Source organism: Piliocolobus tephrosceles, chromosome 10 (assembly GCF_002776525.5).
Source record: "Piliocolobus tephrosceles isolate RC106 chromosome 10, ASM277652v3, whole genome shotgun sequence".
NCBI classification, from domain to species: domain Eukaryota; kingdom Metazoa; phylum Chordata; class Mammalia; order Primates; family Cercopithecidae; genus Piliocolobus; species Piliocolobus tephrosceles.
Window position 1 is genome coordinate 6857490 of NC_045443.1, and position 19390 is coordinate 6876879.

Sequence of the window (19390 nt, forward strand, 5' to 3'; positions counted from 1 at the left end):
GTCACCCAGGTTGGCGTGCAGTGGCGTGATCTTGGCTCACTGCAACCTCTGCCTCCCAGGTTCAAGCAATTCTCATGCCTCAGCCACCTGAGTATCTAGGATTACAGGTGTGCACCACCACACCTGGCTAATTTTTGTATTTTTAGTAGAGATGGGGTTTTGCCATGTTGTCCAGGCTGGTCTTGAACTTCTGGCTTCAAGTGCTCTGCCTGCCTTGGCCTCCCAAAATGCTAGGATTACAGGCATGGGCCACCATGCCCGGCCTTACAAGGCTTTTTGACTTGAGCAACTAGAAGAATGAAGTTGCCATTTACTGAGATGGGGTAGCATATGGGAGGGAGAGGTTTAGATTGTTGGTAATGTGAGTGTGGAGTTCAAGGGAGAGGTTGTCAGCTAAAGATACACATTTAGGATTTAATATACTCTGCATGTAGACAGCACTTAAAGCCATAAGATTGGAGTGAGTGTAGATGGAGAAGAGAAGCAGTTTGAAGACCAAGACCTGAGATAGTCCAGCATTTAGAGGCTAGGAGGATGAAGAAGAACCAGTAGAAGAAATTAAGAAGCAGTCATTGGGGCAGAAAGTGAATGAAGGAGCTAAATGGACGCTAAATAAAGAGAGTCTTTCAAAAACAAAGGAGAGGTCAACTGCAGATTAACTACTGGATTTATTGATGTCATAGTCACTGGTAACCTTGACAAAGCTGTTTCAGAAGATAGTGGGGGCAAAAGCCTGCTTGGAATAGGTTTTTAAGAAAATGGAATGACAGAGATTAGAGATGATGAATTTATATAATGTATTTCTTTTAAGATGGGCAGCATTACATGTGTGTATGTTGAGTAGGAATGATCAGAGAGGGGAAAGCTGATGATGCAGAAGGAAGAAGGAACAGTCATTGAAGCAGTGCCTTTAGTAGGTAAGAGAGTGTGAGATAGTGTCACTGCACTCTAGCCTTGGTGACAGAGCAAGAACCTGTCTCAAAAAAACAAAAACAAATAATATTGCATCTTTTTTTTTTTTTTTGAGATGGAGTCTCGCTCTGTCGCCCAGGCTGGAGTGCAGTGGCCGGATCTCAGCTCACTGCAAGCTCCGCCTCCCGGGTTTTTTAGGCCATTCTCCTGCCTCAGCCTCCCGAGTAGCTGGGATTACAGGCGCCCGCCACCTCGCCTGGCTAGTTTTTTGTATGTTTTAGTAGAGACGGGGTTTCACCAGGTTAGCCAGGATGGTCTCAATCTCCTGACCTCGTGATCCACCTGTCTCGGCCTCCCAAAGTGCTGGGATTACAGGCTTGAGCCACTGCGCCTGGCATAATATTGCATCTTTATATTTGTTTCCATTTCTCTTGGGCTGTGAATGATGCCATGTACTATCTGTGTTTGTGTGTGGGTTTTTTTGGGTTTTTTTTTGAGACAGGGTCTCACTCTGTCACCCATCCTGGAGTACAGTGGTATGATCACAGCTCACTGCAGCCTCAACCTCCTAGGCTCAAGCAGTCCTCCCACCTCAGCCTCTGGAACAGCTAGGACTATAGGTGCACCCCACTGCGCTTAGCTAATTTTTTATTTTTTGTAGAGATGGGGTCTTGCCATGTTCCCCAAGCTGGTCTGGAGCTCCTGACCTCAAGCAATCCTCCTGCCTCAGTCTCTCAAAGTGGTGGGGTTATAAGTGTGAACCATCACATCCAGCCTGCATCAAGTTTTGATAAGTTTTAACTTTATAAGAGACATATATATTTGGCCAGGTGCAGTGGCTCATGCCTGTAAACCCAGCACTTTGGGAGGCCAAGGCGGGTGGATCACGAGGTCAGGAGATCAAGACCATCCTGGCTAACACGGTGAAACCCCGTCTCTACTAAAAATACAAAATATTAGCTGGGTGTGGTGGTGGGCGCCTGTAGTCCCAGCTAATTGGGAGGCTGAGGCAGGAGAATGGCGTGAATCCAGGAGGCAGAGCTTGCAGTGAGCCGAGATAGTGCCACTGCACTCCAGCCTGGGCAACAGAGAGAGACTCCGTCTCAAAAAAAAAATAGACATATATATTTTATGGTAGTAAATGATACAGTAGACTAGGATCTACATATATTTTATGCATTCATGACATACCTAGCTTTAAAAAAAAATTAGCCGGATATGGTAGAGCACACCTGTTGTCCTAGCTACTCAGGAAGCTGAGGCAGCCGGATTGCTTGAGCCCAGGAGTTTGAGGCTGCAGTAAGCTATGATCATGCCACTGCACTCCAGCCTGGGAGACAGAGTGAGACTTTGTCTCAAAAGGAAGAAAGAAAAAATTCCAGTATATTTATTGAAAAAAATTAGCATATAAGTGGACCTACATAATTCAAATCTTCTTGTTCGAAGATTAATTGTAGACATACATATGTGTCCTACTTTTCTCCAGTGAGAGGGCCAAAGGCAGTAATACTGTAATAGAAATGAGTGCAAGTAGTGCCTAGAGTTTGGCTTCTACATACTGTTATTCCATAATAGGAGCCAGGATTCCACTGAGAATGGTTGATTACAGGACTGGGCCAGGGAAAGTACAAGATGAGCCCAGAACATCTTTTATTTTATTTATTTATTTTTGAGATGGAGCCTTACCATGTTGCCCAGGCAGATCTTGAACTCCTGGGCCCAAGCGATCCTACTGCCTCCACCTTCCAAAGTGCTGGGATTACAGGCATGAGCCCAGCCCCTCTCATGATACAAGACAGGGAACAAAGGTGAAGGGAAACTGGGTGCAGTCGCCCACGCCTTTAATCCCAGTACTTTGGAAGTGTTGGGAATAACGCTGAAAATCCTAAGGAAAATGAACGTTCAAACAAAGGATTCTTAGCAAAGCAATTTTACTTCTACACAGAGGGGTGCTTCTCCTTGGCCAGTTGCCATGAGAGCACACCTGAACAGAGGGGCACGAGAGCCTTTATTCCTCATGCAAGTCCTGCCCCTGTACCCTTTTCCCATTGGCCGGGGTCGGGTCGCACATTTAGCCCAGTTGGCCAGACATTTGAACTTTAGATAAGGTGGGTGCATAAGGGAGAGAGGGGAAAAGGTGAAGGGGTGTCTGCAATGAGCTAGAGAGCTAGTCTTCTTTCCAAATAAGGAAAGGAATAGTAATAGTAAGAAATAGTAAAAAAAAGTAATAGTAAGAAAGAAAATAAATAGTAATAAAGGAAAGCTAGTCTTCTTTCCAAATAAGGAAGGGAATGTGAGCGTACTGGTACTGATAAGCCTGGTACTGTGGTGTGTCCGGGCATGTAACAAAGGCAGAAAGGGAAAACAGAGAAAAAGGAAAAAAGGTAGTGGGGGAGGTACTACGAATTAAAGAATAAAGGATTGATCAGGCTATTTGAAGAGAAACCCCATCATATCCCACAGGAGGCTGAGGCAGCAGATCAATTGAGCCCAGGAGTTCGAGACCAGCCTGGGCACCAAAGTGAGACCCCATCACTACAAAAAATTAACATAAAAAAAAAATTAGCTGGGCTGGGCGCAGTGGCTCACGCCTGTAATCCCAGAACTTTAGGAGGCTGAGGTGGGTGGATCATGAGGTCAGGAGATCAAGACCATCCTGGCTAACATGGTGCAACCCCCTCTGTACTAAATATACAAAAAATTAGCCGGGTGTAGTGGCAAGCGCCTGTAGTCCCAGCTACTCGGGAGGCTGAGGCAGTAGGGAGTAGGCGGTAGGATCACCTGAGCCCAGGAGGTCAAGGCTACAGTGAGCTATGTTTGCATCACTGCACTCTGGCCCGGGCAACAAAGCAAGACCCTGTCTTGGGGGAAAAAAAAAAAAAAGGAGGCATGTTCAAAGGACACAGGCCAAGTTGAAGGAGATCGCAGAGACCAAGTATTGGACAATTTGAGCGAAAATAAATAGTAATGGATTAAAGCACAGAATAAGAGAAATATCCATAAGTCCGTTCTGCTATAAATAAGTGAATAACTAAATAAAGAGAAAGGGACAACTAATCGTTACAGCAGCATTCCCATTAGTAAATGTGGAAGGAATAATAGAGATAGAAAATCACGATTTAGTAAACACAGCAGTAATTGTGGCAGGCAAGAATCATTCATGGATGCTTACATTAGTGGGCAAATGTGATGTGAAACAGGATATTTACGTAGTCTGAAAGCATCTTCCCACAAAAATACTGATTGCAAAGGGGAAAATAATGTTACAGTGGAGAAATGTGGCAGGCACTATGAAGTGATCAAAGTTAACATCAGCAGTAATAAGACATTCACTTCATGCACCTCGATACGATGCCTGAGGACCGACCCTCCCTTCTGCTGTAATCTTACAAAAATACATAACCTCAACATATCGTGAGAAAACAGGCAAACCCAAATTGAGGGACAGTCTACAAAATAAGTGACAAGTACTCCTCAAAGAAGTGTCAAGATGATGAAAGATAAAGACGGGAGGAGACGAAGGAGACCTGACAGTCAAAAGCACTGTGGGATCCTGAAGCAGAAAAAGGACACAAATAGGGTAAACTGGTTTGTTTTTTTTTTAAAGATCCTGAGTTTGTGTTCCCTCTTAACTACTGTAAGTTGGACAAGTCGTGCAACCACTCTAAGGTGTAAAGTAGGCGTGGTACTGTCTGCTTTTGCTCAGGTGTGGTGAAGCTCTAACAAGGCTTTAATAGTAGCACAAATATAAGATATCATCATTATTTTATTTTATTTATTTTTTGAGATGAGATAGAGTTTCACTCTTGTTGCCCAGGCTAGAGTGCGATGACACAATCTTGGCTCACTGCAACCTCCACCTCCTCGGTTCAAGCAATTCTCCTGCCTCAGCCTCCCTAGTAGCTGGGATTACACGTGCCTGCTACAAAACCCAGCCAATTTTTTGTATTTTTAGTAGAGACAAGGTCTCACTATGTTGGCCAGGCTGGTCTCGAACTTCTAGCCGCAGGTAATCCACCTGCCTCAGCCTCCCAAAGTGCTGGGATTACAGGCGTGAGCCACCATGCCTGGCTCTCGTCGTCATTATAGGTTACATTGAAGTGGACTGTTTGTCTCTTTTTTGTGATTCTACCAATACAAGCAATAAGCCTAGTTTTCTGCCACGGACAGAATTTACTAAAAAGATCTCTCTTCCCTCCAAATTGATTTGTTTTTTCCATCTTCATAGCATTTCAAGCTGCCTTTCGAGCTCAGGGGCCGCTGGCTATGCTGGAGCACTTTGACACTATCTACAGCATTTTGCAGTAAGTGAAACACCCAACTGGTACTTTTTTTTTTTTTTTTTTTTTTAAGACGGAGTCTCGCTCTGTCGCGGAGGCTGGAGTGCAGTGGCCGGATCTCAGCTCACTGCAAGCTCCGCCTCCCGGGTTCCCGCCATTCTCCTGCCTCAGCCTCCCAAGTAGCTTGGACTACAGGCGCCTGCCACCTCGCCCGGCTAGTTTTTTGTATTTTTAGTAGAGACGGGGTTTCACCGTGTTAGCCAGGATGGTCTCGATCTCCTGACCTCGTGATCCGCCTGTCTTGGCTTCCCAAAGTGCTGGGATTACAGGCTTGAGCCACCGCGCCCGGCCCCCCAACTGGTACTTTAAAAAGAATGGGTGGCTGTTTGTCCTAACTGTGCATGTTAGTCCTGAAATTCCAAGTTATAGGTTCACTGATAAATGCTTCTGGATGTTGATATCTCTACTGATGAGCATGTACCCAACTTGCCACCATATTAATTCAGTTGAACAATTTCACGTGTGTTTTTAAACATTAGATTAACGGGTTAGATCTGATCTGTTAGAAAGGGCTCTGCAGGCTCCTTCCTATCTCACCCCCACACTTTCTTTCCCTCATAGTCACTTTCGAAGTATAGATCCTGGCCTCAAAGAAGATACTCTGGAATTCCTGATAAAAGGTGTTGATGGGTCGGGGGTAGGGGATGGAAGGTGTTTGTTATCGTTTATTTGTTTGTTTTTCCTACATTGTATCAGCCACGTGATGATATCAAGGCTGTTGTGATTCAGTTGGTATGGCTAAGCCCAGGGACCTTTGGCCTGTTAAAGGTCTGTAATCTTGGTGGGCAATACAGAGTGATGTGTGTCCACTGTAAGGGCAGACCAACAAGAACTTTTTCCTACTTTTGAACTACCTCTTTTTAATGGGGGTGATTCTTCCAGTTGCTGGAGAGAAATTGTGGTGACTGGAGTGAGAGAGTAGGAACAGGGCATGTTCAGGCTATCAGGGCCAAGGGTCTCAAAGGACTTAGCTTGTGTTATGGCCACTGAGAGATGAAACACAGATCTTTGGTAATCTGATGGCTGTAAGTGCTGGGTGTTCTGAAGTTGGGGTATATGAAAGAAGTGAGTGAAACTGATTCCAATATTCTGCCCCTCAGTGGTGTCCCGCCACTCCCAGGAGCTTCCAGCTATCCTGGATGATACAACTTTGAGTGGATCAGATAGAAACGCCCATCTAAATGCCCTCAAAATGAACTGTTATGCTCTGATACGTCTCCTGGAATCCTTTGAGACCAGTCAGACAAACCTCGTGGACCTGGACCTTGGTGGGAAGGTAATTTGGAGTTTTGGGCTCACGTTATATGGGGTCTGGGGAGAAAGGGGAATAGATGGGAAAGAAGGGAATCCAATGATCCATGAATCCTTTCTGTCCTCATTGAGAGTTTAGGAGAAAGAACTCAAAAGTGTCACACATTTTCTTCCTGGACAAGTAGCACTGTGGAACCTGTAATATTTCTTCCATATTACCTTCTATCTTGTCTTCATACTAGATTGTTTGGGCACTCAGACTGGCAGATCTTGGCCCTCTTTTTTCCCTTATTTTTTCCTCAATGTGTACACGATCCTTTTTAGGGTAAGAAAGCTCGGACCAAGGCAGCCCATGGCTTTGACTGGGAAGAAGAGCGGCAACCAGTTCTTCAGCTTTTAACACAGCTACTTCAGTTGGACATCCGTCACCTGTGGAAACACTCAATGATTGAAGAAGAATTTGTCAGGTGGGTAGGGAGGATGGCTACAGATAATACTGAGCTGTGAGAGTGAGGCTCTGTTGCTAGATATGCCTTTTTTTTTTTTCTTTTTTTTGAGACAGAGCTTTGCTCTTGTTGCCCAGGCTGGAGTGCAATGGCACAATCTCGGCTCACTGCAACCTCCACCTCCTGGGTTCAAGTGATTTTCCTGTCTCAGCCTCTCGAGTAGCTGGGATTACAGGTACCTGCCACCACAAGCTGATTTTTGTATTTTTAGTAGAGATGGGGTTGTGTCATGTTGGCCAGGCTGGTCTCGAACTCCTGACCTCAGGTGATCTACCCACCTTGGCCTCCCAAAGTGCTGGGATTACAGGCATGAGCCCCTGTGCCCGGCTGATCTGCCTTTTAAATACTTCATTTCATGTCTCAGTTCTATCAGTAATAAAAGTATAATCATAACATGGAGTTGCTAAGAACTAGATAATGGAATGTTAGAAACTGATGTGAATTCCTCTCATCTCTAAATGCCTGTTTATTCCTGAAGCAGTATTTACGGAGAATCTCCTTCTTGTGCAGCCGGCATCATTACAGGCACTGGAAACAAAAGTTTCTGCCCTTTTAGAGTTTGTACTATAGAGCAGAAGTCTTTTTTTTTTTTTTTTTTTTTTTCTTTTGAGACAGAGTTTCACTCTTGTTGCCCAGACTGGAGTGCAATGGTGCAATCTTGGCTCACCACAACCTCCGCCTCCTGGGTTCAAGCGATTGGAGGTCTCAGCCTCCCGAGTAGCTGGGATTATGGGATTACAGGCATGAGCCACGACGCCTGGCTAATTTTGTATTTTTAGTAGAGACAGGGTTTCTCCGTGTTGGCCAGGCTGGTGTCGAACTCCCAACCTCGGGTGATCTGCCCGTCTTGGCCTTCCAAAGTGCTGGGATTACAGGCGTGAGCCACCGCACCAGACCAGAAGTCTACTTTTAAAATAAGTAAAATAAGTGTGATGGAAGAAGGTTGTGATTTTAAATCAGCTACCCTAGGCCAGGTGCAGTGGCTCACGCCTATAATCGCAGCACTTTGGGAGGCCGAAGTGGGTGGATCACCTGAGGTCAGGAGTTTAAGACTGGCCTGGCCAACATGGTGAAACCTTGTCTCTACTAAAAAAATATAAAAATTAGCTGCGCATGGTGGCGGGTGCCTGTAATCCCAGCTACTTGGGAGGCTGAGGCAGGAGAATCACTTGAACCTGAAAGGGGAGGTTGCAATGAGCCGAGATCGCACCACTGCACTCTATCCTGGGTGACGAGCAAAATCCCGTCTCAAAAACAATAGACAGACAGACAGACAGATAGATAGATAGATAGATAAGCTACTCTAGTAAAAGTTCTTTGAGATGGTGACATTTGAGCAAAGACCCAGAGGAGGTGACTGAGCGCTATGAGAATATGTGGAGGAATAGGAAGGGCAAGGAAAAGGAATAGCAAATGCGAAGACCTTGAGGAGGGAGTGTGTCCAGCATGTACGAGCAATAGCAAGGAGGCCAGAGAGTTGGCAGCTGAGAGCAGGTAAGAGGGCTAGGCTATGAGGCCATGGGAGCAGTGGGAGCCAGACCGCAGGTCATCATGGTGACTTTGGGATTTCTTCAGAGTGAAATGGAGCCACTGGGGAGCCACAAGCAGGGAAGTGAGGTGATCTGACTTGTACTTTAACAGGGGCACCCTAGCTGTTGTATTGAGATAGACTATGGAGGGAAAGGGGAAGCAAGAGACCAGTTAAGAGGCTGTTCCAATAACTCAAGCAAGAAATGATGGTCTCTTAGACCAAGGCGTGGCAGTGGAGATGGGGAGAAGTAGTTGGATTATATACTTGTTCCTTAAGGTAGAGCTTACAGGATTTGCTAACAGACTGGGTGTGAGGTGTGAGGGAGAGTTCAGTCAAGGGGGACTCTCCCGGGTTTTGGTCTGAGCATTTGGAAGACTGGAGTTAACCATAACTGAGATAGGGAGAAGGCTGTGAATAGGTGTTTTGGGAGGAAGATCAGATGTTCTGTTTTGGACATACAAAGTTCGAAGTGTTTATTAGACAGCCACGTAAAGTCAGATTCGGCTGTTGAATATATAGATCTGGAGTTCAGGGGAGAGGTCTGGGCTAGAGATAGCACTTTGGGAATATAATATAATTCAAAGCCGTGAGACTGAATGAAATCACCAAATCAATAAGTGTAGCTAAAAGAGAGCAGGAATCCAAGGTCTGGTACCCTAGGGCACTCCAGCATGAAGAGTGAGGAGGCCGGGTGCATGGCTCACGGCTCGCCTATAATCCTAGCACTTTGGGAGGCTGAGGCAGGAGGATCACTTGAGCCCAGGAGTTTGAGATCAGCCAGGTCAGCATACTGAAACTGTGTCTCTACAAAAAATAGAAAAATTAGCTGGGCGTGGTGGAGGCTGAGGTGGGAGCATCACCTGAGCTATGAGGAGGTCAAGGATGCAGTGAGCCATGTTCGCACCACTGCACTCCAGCCTGGGCAACAGAGGCATACCCTGTCTCAAAAAAAAGAGTGTGAAGAGGAACTAGCCAAAGACACTGGGAAAGGAGTCTTGTTCTTGTGTTCTGGAAGCAAGATAAAGCACATATTTCAAGGAGAAAGTGATTAACTGTATCACATGCAGCTGTGAAAGATCACTTGCAATGAGGATTGAGTCAGTCGTTATATTTAGGAATGAGAAGTCATTGGTGACTTTGTCTTTTTTTTCTTTTTCTTTTTCTTTTTCTTTTTTGAGATGGAGTCTCGCAACATCGCGTGGGCTGGAGTGCAGTGGCATGATCTCAGCTCACTGCAGCCTCCGCCTCTCAGGTTCAAGGGATTCTCCTGCCTCAGCCTCCCAAGTAGCTGGGATTACAGGCGCCCACCACCACACCCAGCTAATTTTTTGTGTTTTTAGTAGAGACAGGGTTTCACTATGTTGGCCAAGATCGTCTCCAATGCCTGACCTTGTGATCCACCTGCCTCAGCCTCCCAAAGTGCTGGGATTACAGGCATGAGCCACCATACCAGCCAACTCTGTCATATTTTTATCATATATTCAGGTTGTTTGTCAGCATCACAACTGGTTGAAAGTTGGTAATCTTGAAGGAAGGAGTACCTAACCGGGGTCAGCAAAGCAAAGCAACTTGTTATAGAAGATAATGGCTAGAATAAAGAAAACCTTGACTTTGGGAGCAGTGGCGACAGAATGAATGAGGCAGGGCTCTGATATGATTGGATCCAGACAGCTGCTTTCATCATCTCAAACTCTTCCTTTCTCAGTTTGGTTACTGGCTGTTGCTACCGCCTTCTGGAGAATCCCACCATTAGTCACCAGAAGAACCGCCCCACTCGGGACGCCATAACACACCTGCTTGGTGTAGCCTTGACGCGTTATAACCATATGCTCAGTAAGTTACCCGTTGCTTTGCCCCACCTTTTTTATATTGCCCATAATTTCTCATGTTTAGTGCTTCCACAGGTGCTACAGTGAAGATCATCCAGATGCTGCAGCACTTTGAACACCTGGCACCTGTACTGGTTGCAGCTGTGAGTCTGTGGGCAACTGACTATGGAATGAAGAGCATAGTAGGCGAGATTGTAAGGTGAATCTTCCTTCTCGAAGTTTCTTATGCTCATTTTCCTTGGGGAGGGAATAAAGAAATATTGGAAATACATTATCTGTGCAACCGTAGATTCCTTCAGATATTAGATACCTGTCTTACCCTGTAGTACCTTTACTAGGATCTGAATAATTGATCTATGTTGCTATGGCTGTGTTTTCTTCCCTGTGTAGAGAGATTGGACAAAAGTGTCCCCAAGAGCTGAGTCGAGACCCTTCAGGGACAAAGGGCTTTGCAGCATTCCTGACAGAACTAGCAGAACGTGTCCCAGCTATCCTGATGTCCAGCATGTGCATTTTGCTAGATCACCTGGATGGAGAGGTAGGTGGTCCACTAGGGATCGCTGAGCTTTTTCTGGGAATTTTAAGTCCAGTGTTGAAAGGCCGTTTCTTAACAGAACAAGAAAGTAGTTTTGACAAGTTGTCTAGATTTATCATTGTGACATTTCCTTTCTATAGAGAAGCAGTTCAAGTTTGTTGAATAAAGAGCTCTTTATTAATCTGTTAATTTTTCAATTCACATTGCTTTTATCCAGGTTCTGATAAAGGAGATGACATTTCCACAGCTTAAGTCTAGTAAGAGCAACTCAGCTTTGATTTTTTTTTTTTTTTGGAGGCAGGATCTGGCTCTGTCACCCATACTGGAGCACAATCATAGCTCATTGCAGCCTCGATCTCCTGGTCTCAAGCAATCCTCCCACCTCAGCCTCCCAAGTAGCTGGGACTTCAGGCACATACTACCATGCCCAGCTAATTTTTTTAGTTTTTGTAGAGATGGGGTCTTGCCATATTGCCCAGGCTAGTGTCAAACTCCTGGTCTCAAGCAACCCTCCTGCCTCAGCCCCCCAAAGTGCTGGGATTACAGGCACTACCATGCTTAGCCTTCAGCTTTGACTCTGAGTCCCATCTATTCCTCAGGATAAAGCGTCTTCCCACCAACTGACTTGCCTTGCTTCCTCACTGAGCTTTCTCAAATCAACCCATGTCATCTCTCTCCGTTCTCTTTCATCCCTGAATGCTAACCTGGCTGATTCCCATACTGATGTTAGGCACTCCTAGATGAATGTCAAGGACAAAGACAGTCCACTTGTTCATCTAATTTACTTTAACTTTTTGTGCAAGACCCTATTCTCCGGTTCTTGGCCTGGCAACAACATTATATATTGGACTTGCTGGCACTCTAAGGCTGATTTCCATGTTTCTGTCTCATTTTCTGTCAGTAAAGGGTGGAAAGGAGAGTGGGAGGGTAAGGAGGGGATATTTACTAGTAAGGATCAAAGGCTTTGAAGCCTAGTGTGGTGGCTCATGCCTGTAATCCCAGCACTTTGGGAGGCTGAGGTGGGCAGATCACTTGAGATCAGGAGTTTAAGACTAGCCTGGCCAACGTGGTGAAACCCCATCTCTACTAAAAATACAAAAAAAATTAGCTGGGTGTGGTGGTGCACGCCTGTAATCCCAGCTACTCGGGAGGCTGAGGTGGGAGGGTTGCTTGAACCCGGGAAATGGAGGTTGCAGTGAGCTGAGATTGCACAACTGCACTCCAGCCTGGGTGACAAAACGAGACTCTGTCTCAAAAAACAAAACACAGACAGGCGCAGTGGTTCACGCCTGTAATCTCAGCACTTTGAGAGGCCAAGGAGGGCGGATCACGAGGTCAGGAGTTTGAGACTAGCCTGGCCAATATGGTGAAACCCCATCACTATTAATACAAAACGTAGCCGGGCATGATGGTGGGCACCTATAATCCCAGCTACTTGGGAGGCTGAAGCAGGAGAATCGCTTGAACCCGGGAGACTGAGGTTGCAGTAAGCCGAGATTGCTCCACTACACTCCAGCCTGGGCAACAAAGCAAGACAACGTCTCAAAAAAAAAACACACAGACGGGCGTGGTGGCTCACGCCTGTAATCCCAGCACTTTGGGAGGCTGAGGTGGGCGGAACATGAGGTCAGGAGATTGAGACCACCCTGGCCAACATGGTGAAACCCTGTCTCTACTAAAAATACAAAAATTAGCTGGGTGTGGTGGCTCATGCCTGTAATCCCAGCTACTTGGGAGACTGAGGCAGGAGAATTACTTGAACCAGGAAGTCAGAGGTTGCAGTGAGCCAAGATGGTGCCACAGCACTCCAGCCTGGCGACAGAGTGAGACTCCGTCTCAAAAAAAAAATAAAAAATAACAAAGGCTTTGAGACCTCAGCTGAAAGGTAGTAAAAAATGCTTTTCAAATGTGCGCTGGTGAGTGGATGTGATTTTTTTATTTAGCTACTACCATGCTTTCCTGTGTGAGACCTATGAGGAAAAATTGGTTTTGGCCCTTGTTTGTTCTAGCATTCTCTGAGCAACAAGTCCTCTTCGGGATTCAGCTTTTTCCTGTGACCTTGAGAGTGAATACCTAGGCAGTTAATCGAAAAAGTTATGGCCAAGCACAAGCAAGCTTCGCCTTGACTAAAGGTTTTCCCCCTTTACGCTGCTCTCTCTCAGAATTACATGATGCGTAATGCTGTGCTCGCAGCCATGGCAGAGATGGTGCTGCAGGTTCTCAATGGCGATCAACTGGAAGCAGCAGCCCGAGACACCAGAGACCAATTCCTGGATACTTTACAAGCCCATGGCCATGATGTCAACTCCTTTGTGCGGAGCCGTGTTTTGCAGCTCTTCACCCGAATTGTCCAGCAGAAGGTAAGCAACTTTCTATGTGGCAAAGACATATGGTGCCTCTCTATATACCAGTGTAAAGACGAATCCAGTGTTGAAGATAAATATCTGCCCCAAAAAGTCTAGAATTCACATTTTTATTATCAGTAGTAAAAGTCTTCCTCTACCAAGGACAAGGATGTCTGGCTCCCTTTAAGGACTCTAATGTGTCTTACCACTACAGGGATTACTTCTAATTTATATTCTGTAGAAAGGTAATTTAGAGTGAGTGGGTAGCTCAGTTTAGAGTATTCTTAAAGATCATCTTGAACAAAATGGATGATGTGGGACTTGAGCAGATTCTTCTCTTCCTACCCTACACAGGCTCTCCCCTTGACACGTTTCCAGGCAGTGGTGGCTTTAGCTGTGGGACGTCTGGCAGACAAGTCAGTGCTAGTATGTAAAAATGCCATCCAGCTGCTGGCCAGTTTTCTAGCCAATAATCCTTTTTCCTGCAAGGTAAGTAGACTTGGTCCACCAAAAGAGAAGGAATTAAATGGAAACAGGTATGAAAGTATGTCATTTACTGACCCTGCTATTCATTTTACCTGATAGCTTAGTGATACTGACCTTGCTGGACCACTGCAGAAGGAGACCCAGAAATTACAAGAGATGAGGGCCCAGAGGCGAACTGCAGCAGCTTGTAAGTAGTTACTGCCTTGGAGTCCCAACCCCAGACAGGCTTCTCCTTGCAATGGAGGAGCGCGACTCCAATGTGGCTGGGCGCGGTGGCTCAGGCCTGGAATCCCAGCACTTTGGGAGGCCGAGGCGGGCGGATCACGAGGTCAGGAGATCGAGCCCATCCTGGCTAACACGGTGAAACCCCGTCTCTACTAAAAATCCAAAAAAGTAGCCGGGCGTGGTGGTGGGCGCCTGTAGTCCCAGCTACTCGGGAGGCCGAGGCAGGAGAATGGTGTGAACCCGGGAGGTGGAGCTTGCAGTGAGCCGAGGTGGCGCCGCTGCACTCCAGCCTGGGCGAGAGTGCGAGACTCCGTCTCAAAAAAAAATAAAAATAAAAACCTCCAATGAAAGAGACTGAGTGACACTCTAATTTAGCTGCAGTGCTGGACCCAGAGGAGGAGTGGGAAGCCATGCTGCCAGAGTTGAGGTCTACCCTGCAGCAGCTTCTACGGCTTCCCCAGGGAGAGGAGGAGATTCCTGAGCAAATTGCCAATACAGAGACGACTGAAGAGGTGAAAGGACGCATCCATCAACTGCTTGCCAAAGCTAGTTACAAGTAGGCAAAAGAATGGGATATTCTTCATGATCTGTTTATGTTTAGAGTTAACTTTTGAGAAACTTATATGTTTCTTTTAAATGAACTGCACTCAGATATGCTGCCGCCAGATGGTGGTAGATGTTTTCATGTAGTAATCGTCTGACTCTAGGCATAGTCCACAATTAAGCATGTGTTTCTACTTTATAAATGTTTAAAGAAACGACTGAAACAATTAAATGTTAACAATATTGTAATTGAACATTAGTCCTCCTTCAATTGAAGAAGAGCACCTATAAATAAGTTCTAGTTGCATGATCTTGAATAAGTTGCTTAACTTTCTGGGCCTCAGTTTCATTATCTATAAAATAAGAAATTGATTAGATCTTACGATCTCTAAGGACTTTCTAATTCTAAATTTCATGAGCTAATAATATCAAACATGCTTAATACTACCTTAATCTTCAAACCTAGTATGAATCCTGATCTTAGAGAAAAGATTTCTCCTAGTGTTTTTGTGACTCTAGAACTTAACAACAAAAGCCTTTATAGCCGTCAACAAGTTGTTTTCTTTTCTTTCTTTTTTTTTGAAATGGAGTCTCACTCACTCTGTTGCCCAGGCTAGAGTACAGTGACACGATCTTGGTTCACTGCAACCTCAGCCTCCCAGGTTCAAGCAATTCTCGTGCCTCAGCCTCCCAAGTGGCGCGCGGCACCACACCTGGCTTATTTTTTTTATTTTTAGTGGAGACGGGGTTTCACCATGTTGGCCAGGCTGGTCTTGAACTCCTGACCTCAGGTGATCCACCCGTCTCAGCCTCCCAAAGTGCCGTGATTACAGGTGTGAGGCACTGCACTCAGCTGCCAACAAGTATTCTTAAACCTCAGCCACAAGTTACTTGGTATTTATTTACTTATTACCTAATTGGGCTGTTTTTAAAAGGCTGGAGAGTGGCTTGTTTGCCCTATGAGTCCCTTATGTTTCTTTAGTGTCTCTCTTTTTTATTTTGCTAAAGCAAAAATAGAGACTATAGTTTTATAAGTGCATGTTCCACCAAGCATTCTACTATTTTCTCCTGTCAATTAGAAGAGGATTGTTTGTTTTTGAGACAGAATCTCACTGTTGCCCAGGCTCGAGTACAGTAGCGCAATCACAGCTCACTGCAGCCTCTCACTATAGCCTCAACCTGCTGGGGCTCAAGCAATCTCCCACTTAGCCTCCTGAGTAGCCTGGCTAATTTTTATATATATATATATATACACACACACACACACACACACACTTTTTTTTTTTTTTAATTTTTTTTTTTTTTTTTTAGACCGAGTTTCACTCTTGTTGCCCAGGCTGGAGTGTAATGGCGCGATCTCAGCTCACCGCAACCTCCACCCCCCTGAGTTAAAGCGATTCTCCTGCCTCAGCCTCCCAAGTAGCTGGGATTACAGGCATGCGCCACCACACCTGGCTCATTTTGTATTTTTAGTAGAGACAGGGTTTCTCTATGTTGGTCAGGCTGGTCTCGAACTCCCCACCTCAGGTGATCTGCCTGCCTCGGCCTCCCAAAGTGCTGGGATTACAGGCATGAACCACCGTGCCCGGCTAATCTTTATATTTTCGGTAGAGATGGGGTTTTGCCAAGTTGTGCAGGCTGGTCTCGAACTTCTGGGCCCAAGTAATCCGCCTGCCTCGGCCTCCTAAAGTGTCAGGATTACAGGCATGAGCCCCCCCGGCCCAGCCTGAAGAAGGTTTCTTCTCATGTTAAAGATTTTGCCCCTCCTTCAGAAATCCTCAGCAGTAAATGCTGGAGCTTAAGTTCTTAATAACTAGGTTTTTTGCCTCACAACCAGCAGCTTTTCCTCTCTGCTTTTTATATTGTCTGCCTTAAGTTTGTATAACGTTTTATGGTTTCTTTACACAATTTTGGAGGTAGCTGATATTATCAGATTGTCTTTCCCATTTTGCAGATAAGGAGAAACAGAGATCAAGTTAGATAACTTGACCGTCACAAACAGCTAAGTAAATAGCAGAGCTGGCCCCAAGTATTCAGATTACAAATCCAGAGTTGTATTGCTTCCAGTTACAAATTTAAACAGTCCAGGCGCGGTGGCTCGTGCCTGTAATCCCAGCACTTTGGGAGGCCAAGGCGGGCGGATCACAAGGTCAGGAGATCGAGACCATCCTGCCCAACATGGTGAAACCCCATCTCTACTAAAAATACAATAATTAGTTGGGCGTGGTGGTGGGCGCCTGTAATCCCAGCTACTCAGGAGGCTGAGGCAGGAAAATCGTCTGAACTCAGGAGGCGGAGGTTGCAGTGAGCCGAGATCAATGCATTGCACTCCAGCCTGGGTCACAGGGCAAGACTCCATCTCAAAAAATAATAATAATAAAATAAAATAAAATAAATAAATAAACATACATTGGTACAAAACTTGCTTTTTCTTTTTTCTTTTCTTTTTTTTTAATGGAGTCAGGGCCTCACTGTGTTGCCCAGGCTGAACTTGAACTTCTGGGTTGATGTGATCCTCCTACATTAGCCTCCCAAGTACTAACTGGGACATGCCACCACACTTGGCTTAGAACAAAACTTTTTGTTTTTTTTTTTTTTTTTTTTTTTCGAGACAAGGTTTCACTCTGTCACCTAGGTTGGAGAGCAGTGGCACAATCAGAGCTCATTGCAGCCTCCACCTCCCAGGCTCATGTGCTCCTCCCGCCTCAGCCTCCCAGGTAGCTAGGACTATAGGTGTGCGCCACAATGCCTGGCTAAGTTTTTTGTATTTGTTTTTTTTCGGTAGAGATGGGGTTTTGCCATGTTTCCCAGGCTGGTCTCGAACTCCTGGACTCAAGGGGTATACCCACCGCGGCCTTTCAAAGTGCTGGGATTACAAGCGTGAGCCACCGTGCCTGACTTAAATGATTTTTAAGTTTTGTTAAAAGCGGAAATGTATTTTAAAAAATAAGCGATTCTCCTGCCTCAGCCTCTCAAGTAGCTGGGATTACAGGTACACACCACCAAGCCTGGCTTTTGCCAGCCTGGGCAACATGGCAAGAAGATGACATGTAGATAAGCAGTCAAACATGTATTCTTTTTTCCCCCTTTTACATGACTGATAGAATTCTGTACCCACTGATCTACCATCTTGTTTTTTTCACTTAACTATGTGTCTCAGTGGTTTTTAAAAATATTTATGGCTGGGCGCAGTGGCTCATGCCTGTAATCCCAGCTACTTGGGAGGCTGAGGCAGGAGAATTGCTTGAACCCAGGAGGCAGAGGTTGCAGTGAGCCGAGATTGCTCCATTACACTCCACCCTGGGTGACAGAGCAAGACTCCGTCTCAAAGAAAAAAAAAAAGAAATTTATAGATGGCCGGGTGCAGTGGCTCACACTTGTAATCCCAGCACTTTGGGAGCCCACGGCTGGTGGATCTCTTGAGGCCAGGAGTTTGAGGCCAGCCTGGCCAACATGGCGAAACCCCATCTCTACTAAAATTACAAAAATTGGCCAGGTCTGATGGCACATACCTGTAATCCTAGCTATTTGGGGAGCTGAGGCATGAGAATCACTTGAACCTAGGAAGCAGAGGTTATAGTGAGCCAAGATCGTGCCACTACACTTCAGCCTAGGTGACAGAACAATACTCTGTCTCTAAAAAAAAATATATATATATATACACATTTATACATAGTTTCCCACTCTCATCTTTTTTTGAGAGAGAGAGTGTCTCACTCTGTTGCCCATGCTGGAGTACAGTGGTATGATCACAACTCACTGCAGCTTTGATCTCCCAGGCTCCAGTGATCCTCCCACCTCAGCTCCCTCGAGGAGCTGAGCCCACAAGCACACAGCATCACACCCGGCTAACTTTTTTCACTTGTTGTATAGATGGGTCTTCCTGTGCTGCCCAGACTGATCTCGAACTCCTGGGCTCACATGTCCCCGTTATTTTTTATGACTCCGTAGAATCTTACTGTCTGCGTGTGCCCGAATTAACTAATTATTGAAAGTTTATTGTTTCTAAACTTAGGAAAAGTTTTAAACAGGTGTTTGGAGTAGGTTTATGATTTTAAAACGTTACAAAGCCTTATTGGAGTTTTTTTGAAGACCGTAGTAATGCCTTGTAGCTTCAGAAATAAGAAAAATGTTTGCAGATGAGCAGTCGGGGCAAAAAATAGGAAAAGTGTTTTGAGCCCTACCCCTTAGCAGGTGCTGTCACAACTTTTTTTTTTTTTTTTTTTTTTTTTTTTTGAGGCGGAGTCTCGCTCTGTCGCCTGGACTGGAGTGCAGTGGCCGGATCTCAGCTCACTGCAAGCTCCGCCTCCCGGGTTTACGCCATTCTCCTGCCTCAGCCTCCGGAGTAGCTGGGACTACAGGCGCCCGCCACCTCGCCCGGCTAGTTTTTGTATTTTTAGTAGAGACGGGGTTTCACCGTGTTAGCCAGGATGGTCTCGATCTCCTGACCTCGTGATCCGCCCGTCTCGGCCTCCCAAAGTGCTGGGATTACAGGCTTGAGCCACCGCGCCCGGCCTGTCACAACTTTTTTAAGCATGTTAAGTGCTCCTTTTCTCTGGGCAGTAGGTCCAGGGACTTGATGGAATCATGAGGTAAGCTCTCTTACGAAAGGCTGCAGTGACATTCTTCTGGGTGCTAACAGGCTGGTGTTCGTGTTCTTTTAGGCAGGCCATCAGTCTCACTCGAGAAGCCACAGGCCACTTCCAGGAGTCCGAACCCTTCAGTCATATAGACCCAGAGGAGTCAGAGGAGACCAGGCTCTTGAATATCTTAGGACTTATCTTCAAAGGTAATCATTTTCCTTCTTCAGTCAATAAATAACACATGTCAACTAGTATTTACTGAGCATTTACTTTATGCCATCATTGGCCTGGTTAACAGAACCTG

General features: G+C 45.7%; 1 protein-coding gene and 1 non-coding gene across 5 annotated transcripts in view; both read left to right on the top strand.

Moving 5' to 3' along the window:
• The window catches only part of NCAPD2 (non-SMC condensin I complex subunit D2), a 37922-nt gene that overhangs the window by 7638 nt on the left and 10894 nt on the right, over nucleotides 1-19390 (top strand). For 2 of the 4 annotated variants that reach the window (XR_002735668.3, XM_023232350.3), the window contains exons 3-14: nucleotides 5141-5216; nucleotides 5814-5872; nucleotides 6353-6528; nucleotides 6828-6970; nucleotides 10246-10373; nucleotides 10445-10568; nucleotides 10760-10907; nucleotides 13067-13264; nucleotides 13604-13738; nucleotides 13835-13922; nucleotides 14336-14516; nucleotides 19168-19292. Coding sequence is in view for 3 of the 4 variants with exons in the window: in XM_023232350.3 (XP_023088118.1) it covers nucleotides 5141-5216; nucleotides 5814-5872; nucleotides 6353-6528; nucleotides 6828-6970; nucleotides 10246-10373; nucleotides 10445-10568; nucleotides 10760-10907; nucleotides 13067-13264; nucleotides 13604-13738; nucleotides 13835-13922; nucleotides 14336-14516; nucleotides 19168-19292 (1581 nt within the window). In the remaining variant the exon portion in view is untranslated. Of the gene's footprint in view, nucleotides 1-5113; nucleotides 5217-5813; nucleotides 5873-6352; nucleotides 6529-6827; nucleotides 6971-10245; nucleotides 10374-10433; nucleotides 10569-10759; nucleotides 10908-13066; nucleotides 13265-13603; nucleotides 13739-13834; nucleotides 13923-14335; nucleotides 14517-19167; nucleotides 19293-19390 lie in introns of those variants that run through there. The other 2 variants (XM_023232351.2, XM_023232352.2) reach the window with 2 other exon arrangements.
• LOC111555977 lies at nucleotides 5948-6277 on the top strand. The gene has a single exon (XR_002735690.1). It is a non-coding gene; the product is annotated as a small nucleolar RNA U85 (small nucleolar RNA).